The sequence below is a fragment of the Gymnoscopelus microlampas genome, assembly GCF_963454915.1.
Source record: "Gymnoscopelus microlampas genome assembly, chromosome: 10".
NCBI classification, from domain to species: domain Eukaryota; kingdom Metazoa; phylum Chordata; class Actinopteri; order Myctophiformes; family Myctophidae; genus Gymnoscopelus; species Gymnoscopelus microlampas.
The window spans coordinates 8,746,589-8,765,460 of NC_139947.1; the positions used below are offsets into that span (position 1 = coordinate 8,746,589).

General features: G+C 41.4%; 3 protein-coding genes across 3 annotated transcripts in view; all 3 read left to right on the plus strand.

The window, feature by feature from the left end:
• Positions 1-966: 966 nt before the first annotated feature.
• Positions 967-11,674, plus strand: LOC311053237 (putative ATP-dependent RNA helicase DHX35; the record flags this gene model as incomplete). Its single annotated transcript, XM_084068695.1, has 9 exons — positions 967-1,037; positions 1,612-1,736; positions 2,557-2,611; positions 2,980-3,170; positions 4,151-4,228; positions 9,990-10,119; positions 10,252-10,333; positions 11,039-11,110; positions 11,545-11,674. Exons 2-9 carry the CDS (start codon positions 1,653-1,655, stop codon positions 11,672-11,674), a joined length of 822 nt encoding a protein of 273 aa, XP_083924821.1. The 5' UTR covers positions 967-1,037; positions 1,612-1,652.
• Positions 5,652-8,878, plus strand: LOC311053785 (E3 ubiquitin-protein ligase TRIM35-like). Its single transcript, XM_084069471.1, has one exon. It carries the CDS (start codon positions 5,942-5,944, stop codon positions 7,337-7,339), a length of 1,398 nt encoding a protein of 465 aa, XP_083925597.1. The 5' UTR covers positions 5,652-5,941; the 3' UTR covers positions 7,340-8,878.
• Positions 11,675-17,142: 5,468 nt separating the features above from the next.
• The window catches only part of LOC311053238 (putative ATP-dependent RNA helicase DHX35), a gene marked incomplete at its 3' end in the record, with an annotated part of 30,918 nt that continues 29,188 nt past the window's right edge, over positions 17,143-18,872 (plus strand). Inside the window, exons 1-3 of the mRNA XM_084068696.1 lie at positions 17,143-17,164; positions 17,740-17,864; positions 18,708-18,762. Of these exons, the coding sequence (XP_083924822.1) occupies positions 17,781-17,864; positions 18,708-18,762 (139 nt within the window). The 5' untranslated portion in view covers positions 17,143-17,164; positions 17,740-17,780. The remainder of the gene's footprint in view (positions 17,165-17,739; positions 17,865-18,707; positions 18,763-18,872) is intronic.

Here is an 18,872-nt window from a genome sequence, read left to right on the forward strand (position 1 = left end):
TTATTTTAGGACTTATTTAATGCAATGGCCTATGTGTACATATAAATCTAGCTTGTAATAATAGGCTATTATACCTAACCCTTTAACTCAAATTGGAACTTGGAACGTTTTAAGAGTTCCCACACATCATCCTTTTGAGTTTGAGAGAAATTGTTCTTTTAAACCATTGTGAGCTTGAAACATGGACATCGTCTACTACACACTAATACAAATACGATCATTATGTTCAAATTCAAAATAAAATAGACACTAATACTGTGGTAAACAAGAAAGGACTATTTCCTCCAGTGGAGGGACTAACAGGGGTCCCCAGCAAACTAAGTTAATATAGAATCTCAATCATTTTAATCACTTTATCCATTGGCTATTCAAAAATAGCAGATCTACAAGCTTGTACATCTGCTATTTTTGAACATTTTAGATTAAATCTTGAAAGCGTTTTGAATAATTTGGATTTTTCTTTTTTTTACAGAAATCTTTCCTGGGGGTCCCTGGCACAAAACCTTTTCAGATGGGGGTCCGAGGCCAAATACATAGGCTATAGGCAAATATTGTACTTTTTACTCCACTACAATTATTTGAAAACGTTAAGTATAGTTACTTTGTAGATTTGGATTATTATTACAAATCACATGTTTTGTGAGTGAGCTTGTAGATCTGCTATTTTCAAAAATATTTTTTATACATATTGAACTTGTGAAATGGGACATTTTGCACAATGATTACTTTTACATTTGGTACTTTAAGCATATTTTGATGCCGATACTTTTGTACTTTTACTCGAGTGCATTTTGAATACGGAGCCGAAATCCTTGTAACAAGGTTTAGGCCTATATATCTACATTGCGGTATTGATACTTTTACTTAAGTAACAAATGTGAGTACTTTTTCCACCACTGAATAGGACCAGAGAACTTCTTTCTCAGATTCGCGCCAGTTTAAAAGAATTATCATCTCCAGCTGTGTGAATGATGCAACCTTGAGACTGATCAGGACTCCAGGAAGACCAGCGGCTTTCACTTCAGCACCACCAAGAGGTCAGTTTAAGATTTTTTTGGGGTTTTCTTTAAATTATATTAACATTAATCTTAATCATGAAGTCAGTGATGTTGGTTTTTTATTTGATTCTATACTTAATATTTTCGCTCGAAGCCACCCGTCCTCCCACTGAACAGGCCTGGTCCAGACTAGCTCTGGTCCAGAGCGTTCAACAGTAGGCCTAGTGAAAAAAACAAAACCACTTCACTACTCACCGAAACAAAGGTTGTTTTATTTTGTTGAAAGTCCATTCTCGGAGGTGGGAAGACTCAGCACCCCACCTACTCTGTAAAATACACTTTTTGGGCAGAAAATAAAATATGTCAGCGAGACGGAACAATTTCACAATAAAATGTTACCCACCCGCGTTTGGTTCAGTACCGCCCGTCCCCTTCCTTGTCACCTTATACAAGTATATTTTTCACCCGTTGTCACCCGTTAAACGCGGGTGCCCATCGGGTATCCATGGGTACCCGGCCCGTTGCAGGACTCTGCCACAAGGCCCCTGGGCTGATTCGGCACAATGATAAAATGTAATTGAACTTCTCTCTCTCTGCCTATACCTGTCATCAGAGGAAGACTTTGAGAAACTGCCCGCCACCACAGTGCCAGAGATGCAACGCACCAACCTGGCCCCCGTAATCCTGCAGCTCAAGGCCCTGGGCATCGACAACGTACTGCGATTCAGCTTCCTCTCTGTGAGTATAACTGACTCTGGGTTTTACACAGGGGAGAGAGAGAGAGAGAGAGGTGGCTGTGATTTGATCTCTGCTTTTTTAATTAACTTAGACTGGCTCCCCCCCGAGAGGACTGCTGGAATTAAATCTGTGAAATTGACACGGTCTGTTAGCTATACCTGTATAGTGGTGCTCCTGAAATCACTGAGAAAATGTTTCCTTAATAACCACTTAAACCCTATATATTCGCTGAAAATAGCTGATATACAAGCTCACAACGCGTCACATAGCTTAGTCGGCAGAAAACTCAGCTTTGGACCACAAGGCTCTAGGTTCAATCCCGGGCACCGCCAACTTAGCATATGAGGGCTTGGGTAACTAAGTTGTGCGGTAACTACTGGGAGCTGATGGAAGGTGTGGTGCTCCACCTCAGCAGTCCATCTCCCAGGCCACTGAGAAGGGGATGGACTCCCTTGTTCTCGCCACTCTGACATACTTACTTATTTTGACAGAATGTTATCACAGAATGTTCTTTATTGTACCCTCAGGGATATTCATCCTCACAGTTTGTTCCAATAGAAAAACACACAACCATGTAGCACAGAACAACATAGCAACCATCCGGTCGGTGAGGCAGCTTGTTTAGTGCAGCTAATGGCTGAAGGGACAAAACTCCTACTAAAACAAACTTTTTGCCATTTCAAAGGTCCAGATGACACTAGGGGTTATCTGGTTCAAATACAGTGGACGTAGAAGCATGTATAGCATTATGTTTTTAAATGTTAAACTTTGTAATTAAATTGCTGGACTTGACATAACCTCCTGTGTTGTAATTGAACAGCCTCCCCCTGCCCAGACCATGGTCCAGGCTCTGGAGCTGCTCTACGCTCTAGGAGGTAAGAAATGACTCCTTAAAGCAAACCTTACACGTCGGTAGAGGTTTAGGTTGTTGTAGTTAATCTGGCCATGGTGTAATTCCAAATATGATCTAATATCTTCGGTTATAGTTGCTCTGTTGACTTACAATCCAAAAGGGTCTTCTCATTGACTTACATTGTACGCTGTAGGGCTTTTTGATGTTACATGTTGGCTGAATCTGATATAATTTTTTCTTTAATCCGTGTGTGTGTGTGTGTGTGTGTGTGTGTGTGTGTGTGTGTGTGTGTGTGTGTGTGTGTGTGTGTGTGTGTGTGTGTGTGTGTGTGTGTGTGTGTGTGTGTGTGTGTGTGTGTGTGTGTGTGTGTGTGTGTGTGCGCACTGGCAGGCCTGGACCAGTATGGCCGGCTGACTGACCCCATGGGCGTGCGGATGGCAGAGTTCCCTCTCAGCCCCATGTTTGCCAAGATGCTCCTGGAGTCTGGGACCTTCGGCTGCTCCAAAGAGATCGTCACCATCGCCGCCATGATGCAGATTCAGAACATCTTTGTCGTACCGCCCAATCAGAAGAAAGCTGCTGTGAGTTGAAACTGGGGCTTAAAAAAAGATAGATATATATATATATTTTTTGGGGCTTTTATGCCTTTATTGATAGAACACTAGGCTGACATGAAATGGGGAAAGAAATGGGGAGTGACATGCAGCAAAGGCCGTCGGTATCAGGACTCGAACCCGCAACACGCAGTCAGGTTACACTGAGCCTAGGTGCCTCGACCGCTATGCCAGTGGTCCGGGCCAAACTGTGTTTTTCTAAAGCAATACGTTGTACATCACTGTCTGAGGGACCACCAGGGGTCCAAATGGACCCTTACGGGTCCGTTTGATTCCAACACTCAGGAATTTACAGTGTGGGTTCCCACAGTCATGAAATTCCTGGAAATATTTTGAAATTAGAAAAACTGTTTTCCAGGCCTAGAAAGGGTTTGAAATTTAGCAAATGTTTTGGAAAATGAATGGCTATACAGTACATTGTTTTTGTCCATTACGTGAAATATGTAACATGGTAGAATGTAGTGCTGCGCAAGCTGCGTGAATGAGGCCTAATGTATACAGGACGTCACGTGACAAAACAAACAGATCTACAAGCTAACAACACGTTGCACTGTGATACGTTGTTAGCTTATAGATCTGTTATTTTTGTCACGTGACACCTTCGCTCCACTCTGTCTTGGTGCATTGATACTGACTGGAGTAAGAGCCTCATTATTACACCTTATGATTGTTATAGGCCTGGAAATAGGATACAATACTTTGGAAAAGTTTTGAAAATTCATTGTTAAAAATGTGAGGGAACCCCTGATTGTAGATCCCAGACATAAAACATTGTATTAAGTGGGGGTCACATTGTATTAAGTGGGGGTCCTTGGAACTAATGCATATAAAACTGGGGGGGTCCTTGAAATGGAAAGAAAAAGGTTTAGAATCACTGCTGTGTACATCGTCACAGAGAAGTACTTCATAAAACATAAATCACATCTGTCTGATGTTTGACTCTGCAGGCTAGAGAACACAGGAAGTTTGCTGTGGCTGAGGGAGATCATCTCACCATGCTGAACGTGTATGAAGCATTCATCAAGGTATGTGGACTAATGCCTTAATACTTGGTTGGTTGTGCAATAACTGCACACAGGTACAGTAAGTCCTCTCTCGGTACGCAGGTACGAAATGCCCGCTGAAAACTGTGTAATTCGGGAGATGGGCGCGGTATAACAATTAAACCAAAAAGAGGCTACATTCAGTATTTACCCAACTCGTGGCCGTTCAGTTCAGATGAGTGCTGGTGGAAGAGTAGAATTGTGATGTACTGTACATTGACATTTATACTTATTGATAGACTGTATGTTAACTCAGTCTGAGCAAGTCCAGTAGTATATTTAATTTTATTAAAGGTTTACAGTATTGCCTGGCAACACTACATTTCAAGCAAGTATTGCCTGGCAATACTACTTTTTCCCCAGATCAAATGGCATTTTTATTTAACACTTGAGTAACCTGTAATGAAAAAAAAAACTTCATTTTATCTAGTAAAGAACTGACTCCATCAACCTTATTATTATTGTCCTAAATAGCTACAGCACAGCTTCTGTGTCTCAAACGCCTTCCAGACATGGTTATAACATCTTGCCTCCATTAGTGTAAGACATGCAATGTACTACATTTCTGGTGTGAAATAACACAAGTAAGACGCGCGAACGCTGGAAGCGAACGCAGCTCGAAAATATTGTGTATTCACAGACTGTGTGTGTGTGTGTGTGTGTGTGTGTGTGTGTGTGTGTGTGTGTGTGTGTGTGTTTTGGCTGTAGCTGCACTCTGGCGCACTCTGTGGGTTGCACACAGGCAGTGCGTGCACAGGCAGTGCACACAGACACACAAGCCGAGCAGAGTTTCATAGTATGCTCCACTTGGTCCTTCCGCATTCGCAATAATTGTAAAGGGCCCCCCAAAATCCCCCCAAAAAGGCTTGCGGGACCCTAAAAAAATACCCCCCAAAATGTGCGACACAGGGTCTTCGCATGCGCATATTGTGGTACTCCACAGAATTTCAGAGTAGTAGCTGTCCGTTTATATAATGATGATTATGGTAGGAGTAGGGTTGTTGTGTCTTTGGCAAAAGTAGGTTTAAATGTCCAATGTTATTAAAATGAATGTGAACTGTTAATGGAAGGTGGTGTAGTGATTTAGACTCCTGCCGTTGAACCTGCTTGTAGCTAACTCAAGCTGGCTGAGGATCCAAAGAAGCAAAGATTTGAGCTATCTTTGCTGGATACACTGGTTACCAGTGCAGCTGTCTGCTTCAATGATACATAACTGTGTGTGTGTGTGTGTGTGTGTGTGTGTGTGTGTGTGTGTGTGTGTGTGTGTGTGTGTGTGTGCGTGTGTGTGTGTGTGTGTGTGTGTGTGTGTGTGTGGGGGGGGGGTGTCTGCGCGCGCATGTGCGTTAGTGTCATAGCGCCACTCCTACCAGACTCATCTGAGACAAACCAGGAAACAGAGAGGTTGTTATTCTGCCTCTTCACACGCAAAGAGACGGACAAAATGATTTATCTTCAGATCAAATACAACTTCCAGTGAGGGAGGACAGACTGTCTGTCCACAGCTACAGGAGAGAATACTGACCCAGACCACTTGAACCTGCTGCTGACTCTGTCAGCTGAATGCGCTTTAACAAGAACCACGATTCAAAGTGAAAGTAAACTTCAGGGAACATTCTAGAGGAGGGAGTGTTACCACCACTGACTGGCTGATTTCCTGGCTTGAACAGAGTGTTTGCAGCTTCACTCGGAGACCAAATGGCTTCCACGTTGTCTCACCCTGAAGAGGATTATTCCTGTCCCGTGTGTCGTGACATCTTTAAAAATCCTGTTGTCCTGTCCTGTAGCCACAGCTTCTGTAAAGACTGTCTGCAGGAATGGTGGAGAGAGAAGGTAATAAAGGAATGTCCAGTTTGTAAGGAGAGACATTCAGTGGATCCACCCAGAAACCTGGCTCTGAAGAACCTGTGTGAGGCCTTCATAAAGGAGAGACGTAAGAGAGCTTCAACAGGATCTGAGGTTATCTGCAGTCTGCATGCTGAGAAACTCAAACTGTTCTGTCTGAGATGTCAACAGCCAGTGTGTGTTGTGTGTCGAGATTCTAAAAAACACACCGACCACAGATTCCGACCCATGGATGAAGCTGCACTTGATCACAAGGAGGAAGTCAAGAAATCACTGAAGCCTTTACAGGAGAAACTGAAGGTATTTAATAAAGTTAAAACGAACTATGATCAAACAGCAGAACACATTAAGGTCCAGACTCGGCACACAGAGAGGCAGATGAAGAAACAGTTTAAGAAGATGCGTCAGTTTCTACAAGAGGAAGAGGAGGCCACCATCACTGCACTGAGGGAGGAAGAGTCGAAAAAGAGTCAGATGATGAAGGAGAAGATTGAGGGTCTAAACAGAGACATCTCAACTATTTCAAACACAATCAGAGCCATAGAGGAGGAGCTGAGAGCTGAACACATCTCATTCCTGCAGAACTACAAGACCACAATGCAAAGAGTCCAGTTCACACTGCAGGACCCACAGCCGGTCTCAGGAGCTCTGATAGACGTGACCAAACACCTGAGTAACCTGCCCTTCAGAGTCTGGAACAAGATGAAGGACATTGTCTCCTACACTCCTGTCATTCTGGACCACAACACTGCCAATCCAGTATACACCCTTTCTGATGATCTGACCAGTTTGAGAAAGGGAAGCACTCAGCAGCTTCCTGACAACCCAGAGAGGTTTGACCACTATGGCTTTGTCCTGGGTTCTGAAGGCTTTAACTCAGGGACTCACAGCTGGGATGTTGAGGTTAGAGACAATACATGCTGGGGTGTAGGTGTGTTAGCAGAGTCCTTTCAGAGGAAGGGAGACAGAGGGGGTCAGTTATGGAGAATACAGTTAGATAAAGGTAAATACACTGCAGGCTCCTCAACAGGGTCAGACACTGTTCTCTCAGTGAAGCAGAAACCTCAGAGGATCAGAGTCCAGCTGGACTGGAATGAAGGAAAGCTGTCCTTCTCTGATCCTGATACTAACACACACCTACAGACCTTCACACACACTTTCACTGACACACTCTTTCCATTCATTTACACTGATCAGACTGTCCCTCTGAAGATGTTACCAGGGAAGGTCAGTGTAACTCTGGATATTTAGACATGATGATGATGGGTGGTAAGAAGTACTTTAAAGGGGAAGTAAAGGAACATTACTAGTAGTATAGTGTCTATTTCGACGCTGTCGGGCAGAAACCTCTTATCTCCATATTAAACACATTTAAACGCCCTACTTGTACTTGATCATTCTACAGCGTCACACAAAAGCATCAAAAAATGATGCTTATTTAAATCCTGTAAAGTAACAGTTTTGGAACATACTGTATGAGGTTTCCACCCGACAGAGACGATATGATGTGTTGTGGTCTATGGATGACAATCAAGTGTCTAAAGTAACACTAGTGTCTGATCTGTGATGTCATCAACATGTTCATATGATGGGATGATTATGTTGTTATGAATAATATCTACAGTTTTTAGTTAATAACATAACCAATAATTATAAATCCTATTATCAGCTGTCTATTATCAATAATAACAGTAATGCTGAAAATTATGTAATGTTTATATTTAATAATGGTAATGAGTGTTTGTTACTGATGATTATTATTATAATATTTTATGTTCAGAGATAAATTATCAAAATGATAAATATAACTGCAAAGCGGCAATTTGTCCTTTGACAGGTTCTGACAACTGTATTAAAGATAATTAACAGATTTTATGACAATCAGACATTTCAATCATTTACTTTTATGCCTGATGAAGGTCCAAGCGGCCGAAACGTTGCATCCTAAATAAAAACCTCTTTATAAGTGAAGACAGTGTGCGGGACTCCCGCTCTCTTCCATATTCAGCATTCATACTCCGACACACCTGTTTGTTTGTAGGTGTGCAAAAGGACATATCCTAAAAATCCATTATGGGCAAATCTATGCCAGGTCATGGCCTTCTTCAGCAATGCCATCACCCCTACTGTTCAATTTAAGGGGACATTTATGGGTTTCAACAGCTTCATTAAACATATCCATCTAGTTTGTTGATGTTTGGACAAACTGTAAATCATTTATGGACACATTTGCACCAGACCCATGAATGTGTTTCCAAATGGTGTCTACACCTATTTGTATTTAAAATACATTTTACACACCTGGTTCAACTCTGAAACATATAATAATTGAATGTATATTCTGATTTGTGTAGCATCTGTAGTTTTACTGTATAATGTATCAGACTAATGTACCAATTCTGTATTTTATTTTTTCATTCTTATCATGTAATTATACCCAGAAAAATAACACAAACATGTGGTTAAAAACGTTGATCCTACTTATGAAAATGACTGATTTACATACTGATATCCTGTCCAGCAATAGAAAATAATGTAAAGAATAAATAAATAACACGAGTGAAATGTATGAATACACTTAAAGGGATAGATAAGGAGAAGGATGGAAATGAACAGGAAAACAAGACACTCAACTAAAATGACAGAGAGCCGGGAGAAATGGCATGTGTATAAGAGCAAATGAATAGTGTAACCCCCCCCCCCCCCCTTGTATTGTCCCTTCCCTTTTTTCTTTTCTTTTTCTGTTTTGGTTTTTTACCGTTCCGTCTTTTTCTTCTGTTCTGTTTTTTGTTTTCCCCCTTTTTTGTAATGTCTTTTTGAGCGTATGTTTTGTTGTTTGAAAAATAAAGACAAAGTTTAAAAAAAATAAAAAATGACAGAGCCATCCTGTAGAGATGTTTTAACTGTACTATGGTCTACATGCTCACTGAAATGCCCTGTTAACTGTTTATTGTATAGTCAGTCAATGAGATGGGAGACACAGTGTTTCTGATGTGTAATATGTGACTGCATTCATAATTAAAGTCTGACTATCGAAAACTTACCGCAGGGTGTGTTGGCATGAAATATTTGAGTAACACTGGTGAGTAATTATTATTTAGTATTTGAAAAGATAGTTTCATGAATGGTGAATTACAAACATTTTCAACATTTAGTGTTTTATTTTTGCAGTGTCATAATAATGAGTGCATAAAGGAAGATTAGCATGTCCTCATAAATTATAGAATCGCTGAACGAGTTTGGATGCATGTTCAAATAGTTTTATTGAACCATTTTGATATCCTGTCACTCTAATTCTGAGATATTTAGTTCTAATGAAATATTTTAAATATGAATATGAAAGTTTAAATAAAATGCCACACATTTCGTGTGATTTCAGATCAGCTGCATAAAATAACATACAGTATCTATATGTTATGACATCATACAGTATGACATTTTATATGTTAGCAGAGGTCAATATTTAAAATGTTACAGATGTTTTATGAAACCACCAAGGTGTTAGGTAAAATACACAATAAGTGAGTTTTGTCTAACCTGAATATCAATACATTAATCTTTAACCACATTAACCACTTGAACCCCAGCATGCCTATTGGGGGGAACTTTCAGCGTTTTTGGCGAAGAGTTTTTGGCTTTTTTAGCTTTTTGAAACAAATAGCAGCAATCTTTTGCAGTCACTTTTGGGATAATTGGCAGCATTTTTCCTAAAACTATTTAAATAGTATACAAAAAAGCCTAAGTGTGTTTAAAGGTAGCTGCTCCGTTTATATGTGCAGTAGGTCTATGTCAGAGGTCCACTCGGTACAGATAGTGCAGGAAACACAGTGGTTAGTAGTCGTTGTAGTGGTTGTAGTCCATTGGCTAACCTTGTACCCATGTCTCTCTCCTTTGTCTTCAGCACCTGAAGAGTTCCCAGTGGTGTCAGGAACACTTCCTCAATTACAAGGGTCTCCTGCGAGCCGTGACGGTCCGAGAGCAGCTGCGTCGGCTCATGAACAAGTTCAAAGTGCCGCGTAATACCAGTGAAGGTACAGTATGTGTGTGTGTGTGTGTGTGTGTGTGTCTGCAAGTGTGTCATGTGGTGCCTGTCGCATCATACAGTATCATGTGGCGTTGAAGACATTTTTTATTAATATTTTTGCTGTTGTGTTGCTGTCCAGGTGACCCTGATGTGATCCTGAAGTGCATTGCTGTCGGGTTCTTTGCCAACGCGGCCCGCATTCACCATTCAGGATCCTACAGGTGAGAGACCAACCATGAAGAAAGGAAGAGAAATGATTTGCATGTGTCAAACGTACAGTATTAAATTATTTCTCAGATGGGATGATGGCTGATTTAAGCAGTCACACATGGCCTGAGTCAGAGCTAGAAGATGTGACGAGTGACGACACACCTGTTAAAAACACACTCGGGGGTATCTGTCGTGGGACTCTGTTATGTTTTTGTGTTGTTTCCTAACTCTGTGCCAGTGGTTCCCAAACTGGGGGTTGGGACCAAAATTATTTTGGGGGGTTCCCAGATGATTAGCTTAATGTGCAACATTGTTTTCTCACTCCACAGTAAACAAACTGACATACAGTATCTGCACGTAGTGTCAATTTAATGACTTTTAAGACCTTTTTAATACCTTGTCAAAATTGTCAAATATTACGTAAGAAAGGCAAACATTGTGAAAATAGACAATCTACAAGCTCACAACAAGCATACAACGCTATATATTTCTGTGTGAGTGACTATTTTCACAATATTTATCTGTGGAACCCAGTCAAACTAAATATAATGCCTCAATTCCAAGTGCTTGTCAGGGTGGGGGGTCCCCAGTTCAAATATGATTATTTTGGGGGGTCACGGCCTGAAAGGTTTGGGAACCCTTAAACTAAGGCATGGCGAGCTTGATGTCTGATTAAAGCGATCACAATGATATAACCCACTGCCTCTCCCTGTCAGGACTCTACGTGACGACCGTGAGCTTCTCATCCACCCCAACTCTGTGCTGTTTGGGGAGACGCCTCCAAAATGGTACGTTAAGTCTGTCCATATATGTCATTGATAAATTCATTCATACAATACACATACTGTATATTCTAGCAATTTATGACAAAATTGTGTTTTTCTTTTTACTTTTAACATTTTATGGGTCAATTTAAAGTGAAAACTGATGTAATATTTTTCGAACATGAATTATGAGATGCTATCGGAGCATGTTCTAGTAGTGTGCAGACTATCACTATTAATTTTCATATGGAGTTAGGAGGTTTAGTAAGGAGCGCTTTTTAATACTTTTTATTGGTTCAATATTTGTAAAACCCACAGACAGACGTAAAGGGTGTTCAATAGCAGTGATTTATTAAAGAAAATAAAAAAGTTGCAGTACAGAGATAGAAGGTTTGCGCCTGACAGTGACGACATGAGTATTAATAAAATTTAATCTATCACATGCTGTCCTTCTCCAGGGTTATCTTCAATGAAGTGGTTCAGACTTCAAAGTACTACATGCGTGACGTGACTGCGGTTGAATCATCCTGGTTGGTTGAACTGGCTCCCCACTTCTACAAGCAGGCTAAGGTAGGCCAGAGAAACTAACACACTCATCCTCTGTTTGTTTTGCACCTCGGTCTGAAACATGTGGATGTTTCCAGGGCTGCACATGGATTCCAGTTCTCAGTCGCCCCAACTGATTTCAATCGATTTGGATTTGTAACTTTTGTAGCTGAGAAGTGGAGCCGGCCCAACACTCACTGCTGTGACAGAAAGAAAATGGAGAGCACCTCATTTAACACACACTGTGCCCTATCCATCACACTGTATATAAAAAAGATTGTTCACGTATTTATTTTCCATCTCCACCGGTGTCCATCTTGCTAGAATGGACACCGGTGAGTGGCACATCGTTGAGCCTCCACTCTCCTCTGCCTTTTGGCTAAAGATCAAGTGTAGAATCTGTTCTTATCAGTTTAATATCTGATTGTTGTTGATGACCCTGTGCGGAGGAAGATTAAGTGATAGTATAGTATATCGACTGATTTAGTTGCACGCTGGTGCCTCGCACCGAAAAGAGCCCATCTACAGTACAAGTTCACAATGCGTTGTGAGCTTGTATATCATCTATTTTCCTCAAAGTAAGAGTTAAAGGGATAGTTCACCCCCAAAATTACTTTTTTTTCCCTCTATCGATTACTCACCCCATGGAGACTTGAATTCATGGATATTTTTTTGTTTTTGTCACATTCCTTAGCCAATAATTTGATGACGAGCAGTGGGTTCCGGTAGGAGGCACAAAGACTCAATGAGAGACGGGTGGTTATTTGGGACGTGTGGAGAAGTTGAGGGGCGGAGAGGCAAGCGGGCGCGGCCCTGTGAAATTCTCGCGCTTGTGCTCGTTTTATGCACACGCCCGTGGGTGGCAAGAGCTGGATTGTGGTCAGCTTTTTTTCCCCCGCTTCGCGCAGGAGGACAAAACAACAATGACTGGTCTGACCCCAGGCGCTCTGGGTGGGCGTTTTGCAAAAAACAAAATAGTGGAAGAGCCATTCAGTGTCTGTCAATCACAGGGCCCTGAGCACAGACGTTGATTGGCTCTTCCACTTTTTGGTTTCTGCAAAACGCCCACCCCTCTGCAGAAGACAATGATAATGTGAATTCACGCGACCGGGATGGTTTGCCATGCCAGGCTATGGTTTACCAGGCTAAGACCTGGAATAAATGGTCAGATAGAAACGATTGTTTGCACATTACGCTTGAATGAACAGAATACTCATGTAGATCGGCTAGCTTTCGGTCCGAGACGCCCAGTTTAAATCGGGCTTAAATGGCGATCGGTTCAGAATGTTCCCCCCCGGTGTCCATTCCTAGCATTGGCCATACAGTAGTGACCCTCCACCTGTGTACATATCAGAGCAAGGCTGAGATCCAGGGAATGACTGTCCTGTCACAGCCCTCCTCTGGTTCTCAGCTTCCATTTTTATTTTTTTAACGCTGTAGTATTTTTGTTGTTATTCCAGTTGGCAGCAGCAGAACTCGGAAAATAAACTAAAGACAAAGTGGAAAGTGAAGATGTTATATTTTGAGGGACTTAACGTGGTTTATCTTTCGGTTTTAAAGTTTGCTTTACCCCAAACGCCTGGGTGCCTTTATGTTTATTAATTGGTTTTGCGATATCAACCTGTTGGATACAGAAACGAAGCTTCGAATCAGATCTCATCCTTTTCATTTCTGGCCCCCCGAGATTTAAGACATTTTCAGGACTTTTGCTGCAGTGGAAACTGTGTAATGCGGTTTTCTTTGTTTGACCTTGAAGATTGTACAGCTGATGTGAAACTGTGAAAAAAGGACTTGGGACAGTTTGTCCGATAACTCTTTCTTGCCACTTAACTTCTGACTAGTTCGAAACGCAGTGGCCTTTCTACCTCTTGGTGCCAAATTTTTTCTATTAGCCATGATATTTCACATTTCATGTTCATATGGAATGTGCAAATAAACCGCGCAGATACAAAGCAGTGCAATCAAAAAAACTCAAAAAATCAAGTGCCATTTTGTTCCTATGATGATGTGAAGCAACAATGAAACAGTAGTGCTCATGTTTTTAAGCCATGTCTGTTTGGCCAATCATGACAGTGGTTTTTACATCACATTGGCATGCACATTTCATTAATTAATACTGCCATAATCGCTTGATATTTGGTATTACGAGGGGTTTACACTAAGGTCTCGGAGGCACTTGCCCGTCGGACAAGTACAGGTCATGTTCTACTTGCCCCAAAGGTCATGCCCACTTGCCCGAAAAGTACATTGTCCATTATGAAATGATAGCTTGTAGAACTAATTCATGTTAAATGCGATCGATAACTGCCGACTGGCGACAGTCACTTTGAAATACCAGAATGAGCGCAACTGCTAGTTGTAAAAAGGTAGCATTGTCCTTCATGAATAGCCAGTAATATTTAATGAAGACGGAATGCACTTGCCCGTCGGGCAATCTGAACGCAAACCCGAACGTTTTATTTACTTGCCACGGGGCAGTCGGGCAACCGTTTAGTGTCAACCCCTTCCATTCCATGACGACAACATGCATTTTACATTCCTGCTTTTGCCTTTATTTGTATACTTAGTAAATTGTGTTAATCTGGACAAGTATTTGGCTCCGAAAACTTCAGAAAGTCTCAGTGGAGCAATTGAACCAAGGGTGTCATTTTGATCCATATTTAGGACCTGCTTTCATATCGGTAAAGGTTACTTGTCCTGAACTTTATTGACTTATGTCTGCATGGTTTTCCATAACAGTAGGTTAACTTCAGATCAGTGAAACGCGGTAATCAAAGAAATTAACGCCATCAAAAATAAGTACAATCCAATTAGTCGAGTCTATAAGTGAAGTACTCTTGCATGTTAAAATGGTACTCTTAAGGTACACTTTAAGATCACCTTGTAGCTTTAAAAAAAAAACAATGACGTAGCCAAACATGTAGCCGCAAAAAAAATGAAATTGTTTACTCCCATTTGTGCTGATTACTCCTGAATCTGTATGCAGACGACACTGCTGCAATCTGTAGAACTGTAGTTAACTCAACCACCGAGGAAAGAGACCTGTAATCCTTGACATCTCTAAAACACACATCTTCAAATAAAGCCTTATGGTCGTGCACTGAAATAACTGACCCTATAGTCTTTATTTACAGTGGTTCTCAAAGTGGGGTGGGGGATTCGGGAACCCCCAGGGTTCCTTGAAGGTGTTCCAGGGTTTCCCCCGGCTAAATAAGTTAATATAGCATCAACATTTCAAAGTTTTAGCTTGTATAGATCGGCTATTCATGAAAGAAATGGAATATAGAATTTTGTTTTTAAATCTTCTCTTCTGGGAGTCCCTGGTACAAAATCTTTTCAAAATGGGGTGCGGCGCAGCCAAAATACATGTTAATTTGGGGGTCCTTGACATGAAAACGTTTGAGAACCACTGGCTTTATTACATTGAATACATCCATGTTTATTATTGTCTGCCAGTGAAGTATACTACTCACTCCTCAAGACCTGTAGTGTGTTATTTTGACCAGAAGGCGGCAGTGGTCAACCATAAATGGGAATTTACTCCTCTGTAATTATGATGACTATTTGGAGGAGTTTTATACTTTGTATTTTCACTGCTAAAGCCCTATCATTAGAAATGTCTGTGCTTCTGTCTATGGGGTCAGGGGTCTTCAACAGGGGGTCTAGGACCCCTAGGGGGCTCCTCAGAGTTACTACATGGCCGCCAAATCTTTGTGTGATATGATATATTTTATTTTACATTAACCACTTGAACCCTATAGCATCCCTATTCTGAGGAGAACTTTAGCCAAAAATAGCTGATCTACAAGCTCACATGTGAGCTTGTAGATCGGCTATTTTTGGCAAAGAGCATTGAATGTTTAAGTGGTTAAATGTCTAAAATAAACATAACATAACAAAACATGCATTTACACGACACTGATGATAGTCTCTGAAGCTGAGTATGAAAAAGTTGAATCCGCAAGTTCCCGCAACACATACAATATGTAGTGGGGGTCCCTGCTTCATCTCTCTCAGCTAAGTGGTCCTTGGCCTGAAAAATGTTTAGGACCCCTGGTCTATGATGTTGGTTCCAACATCCATGTCCACACACACACACACACACACACCACGTGTTCTTAGGCATACGATAATATATGCTCAGAGTAGTAGTAGCTATCAGTTTATGTAATGATGATTATGGTAGGAGTAGGGTTGTTGTGTCGTTGACAAAAGTAGGTTTATATGTCCCATGTTATTAAAATGAATGTGAAATGTTAATGGAGGTGGTGTAGTGATTTAGACACCTGCCATCGAACCTGCTTGTAGCTAACTCAAGCTGGCTGAGGATCCACTTACCAGTTCAGCTGTCCACTTCAATGATACATAACAGTATGTATACTCTGTGTGTGTGTGTGTGTGTGTGTGTGTGTGTGTGTGTGTGTGTGTGTGTGTGTGTGTGTGTGTGTGTGTGTGTGTGTGTGTGTGTGTGTGTGTGTGTGTGTGTGTACGCGTGTCTCTAGATTTATTTTAGGACTTATTTAATGCAATGGCCTATGTGTACATATAAATCTCGCTTGTAATAATAGGCTATTATACCTAACCCTTTAACTCAAATTGGAACTTGGAACGTTTTAAGAGTTCCCACACATCATCCTTTTGAGTTTGAGAGAAATAGTTCTTTTAAACCATTGTGAGCTTGAAACATGGACATCGTCTACTACACACTAATACAAATACAATGCGATCATTATGTTCAAATTAAAAATAAAATAGACACTAATACTGTGGTAAACAAGAAAGGACTATTTCCTCCAGTGGAGGGACTAACAAGTGGTCCCCAGCAAACGTAGTTAATATAGAATCTCAATCATTTTAATCACTTTATCCATTGGCTAGTACAGCACATGCTAGCTTGTGCTATTTTTGAACATTTTAGATTAAATCTTGAAAGCGTTTTGAATAATTTGGATTTTTCTTTTTTTTACAGAAATCTTTTCTGGGGGTCCCTGGCACAAAACCTTTTCAGATGGGGGTCCGAGGCCAAATACATAGGCTATAGGCAAATATTGTACTTTTTACTCCACTACAACTATTTGAAAACGTTAAGTATAGTTACTTTGTAGATTTGGATTATTATTAAATCACATGTGTTGTGAGTGAGCTTGTAGATCTGCTATTTTCAAAAATATTTTTTATACATATTGAACTTGTGAAATGGGACATTTTGCACAATGATTACTTTTACATTTGGTACTTTAAGCATATTTTGATGCCGATACTTTTGTACTTTTACTCGAATGCATTTTGAATACGGAACCGATCTCCTTGTAACAAGGTTTAGGCCTATATATCTACATTGCGGTATTGATACTTTTACTTAAGTAACAAATGTGAGTACTTTTTCCACCACTGAATAGGACCAGAGAACTTCTTTCTCAGATTCGCGCCACTTTAAAAAAAATATCATCTCCAGCTGTGTGAATGATGCAACCTTGAGACTGATCAGGACTCCAGGAAGACCAGCGGCTTTCACTTCAGCGCCACCAAGAGGTCAGTTTAAGATTTTTTTTGGTTTTCTTTAAGTTATATTTCCATTAATCTTAATCATGAAGTCAGTGATGTTGGTTTTTTATTTGATTCTATACTTAATATTTTCTCTCGAAGCCACCCGTCCTCCCACTGAACAGGCCTGGTCCAGACTAGCTCTGGTCCAGAGCGTTCAACAGTAGGCCTGGTGAAAAAAACAAAACCACTTCACTACTCACCGAAACAAAGGTTGTTTTATTTTGTTGAAAGTCCATTCTCGGAGGTGGGAAGCCTCTCAGCACCCCACCTACTCTGTAAAATACACTTTTTGGGCAGAAAATAAAATATATCTGCGAGACGGAACAATTTCACAATAAAATGTTACCCACCCGCGTTTGGTTCAGTACCGCCCGTCCCCTTCCCCGTCACCTTATAAATGTATATTTTTCACCTGTTGTCACCCGTTAAACGCGGGTGCCCATCGGGTATCCATGGGTACCCAGCCCGTTGCAGGACTCTGCCACAAGGCCCCTGGGCTGATTCGGCACAATGATAAAATGTAATTGAACTTCTCTCTCTCTGCCTATACCTGTCATCAGAGGAAGACTTTGAGAAACTGCCCGCCACCACAGTGCCAGAGATGCAGCGCACCAACCTGGCCCCCGTAATCCTGCTGCTCAAGGCCCTGGGCATCGACAACGTACTGCGATTCAGCTTCCTCTCTGTGAGTATAACTGACTCTGGGTTTTACACAGGGGAGAGAGAGGGAGAGGTGGCTGTGATTTGATCTCTGCTTAATTAACTTAGACTGGCTCCCCCCCCCCCCCCCCCCCCCCGCCCCCCCCCCCCCCCGAGAGGACTGCTGGAATTAAATCTGTGAAATTGACACAGTCTGTTAGCTATACCTGTATAGTGGTGCTCCTGAAATCACTGAGAAAATGTTTCCTTAATAACCACTTAAACCCTATATATTCGCTGAAAATAGCCGATATACCAGCTCACAACATGTCACATAGCTTAGTCGGCAGAAAACTCTGCTTTGGACCACAAGGCTCTAGGTTCAATCCCGGGCACCGCCAACTTAGCATATGAGGGCTTGGGTAACTAAGTTGTGCGGTAACTACTGGGAGCTGATGGTAGGTGTGGTGCTCCACCTCAGCAGTCCATCTCCCAGGCCACTGAGAAGGGGATGGACTCCCTTGTTCTCGCCACTCTGACATACTTACTTATTTTGACAGAATGTTATCACAGAATGTTATTTATTGTCCCCTCAGGGATATTCATCCTCACAGTTTGTTCCAATAGAAAAACACACAACCATGTAGCACAGAACAACATAGCAACCATCCGGTCGGTGAGGCAGCTTGTTTAGTGCAGCTAATGGCTGAGGGGACAAAACTCCTACTAAAACAAACTTTTTGCCATTTCAAAGGTCCAGATGACACTAGGGGTTATCTGGTTCAAATACAGTGGACGTAGAAGCATGTATAGCATTATGTTTTTAAATGTTAAACTTTGTAATTAAATTGCTGGACTTGACATAACCTCCTGTGTTGTCATTGAACAGCCTCCCCCAGCCCAGACCATGGTCCAGGCTCTGGAGCTGCTCTACGCTCTAGGAGGTAAGAAATGACTCCTTAAAGCAAACCTTACACTTCGGTAGAGGTTTAGGTTGTTGTAGTTAATCTGGCCATGGTGTAATTCCAAATATGATCTAATATCTTCAGTTATA

What these genes read in the sequence shown, in the direction of transcription:
- LOC311053785 (XM_084069471.1), top strand. Translation starts at nt 5,942, where the DNA reads ATGGCTTCCACGTTGTCTCACCCTGAAGAGGATTATTCCTGTCCCGTG.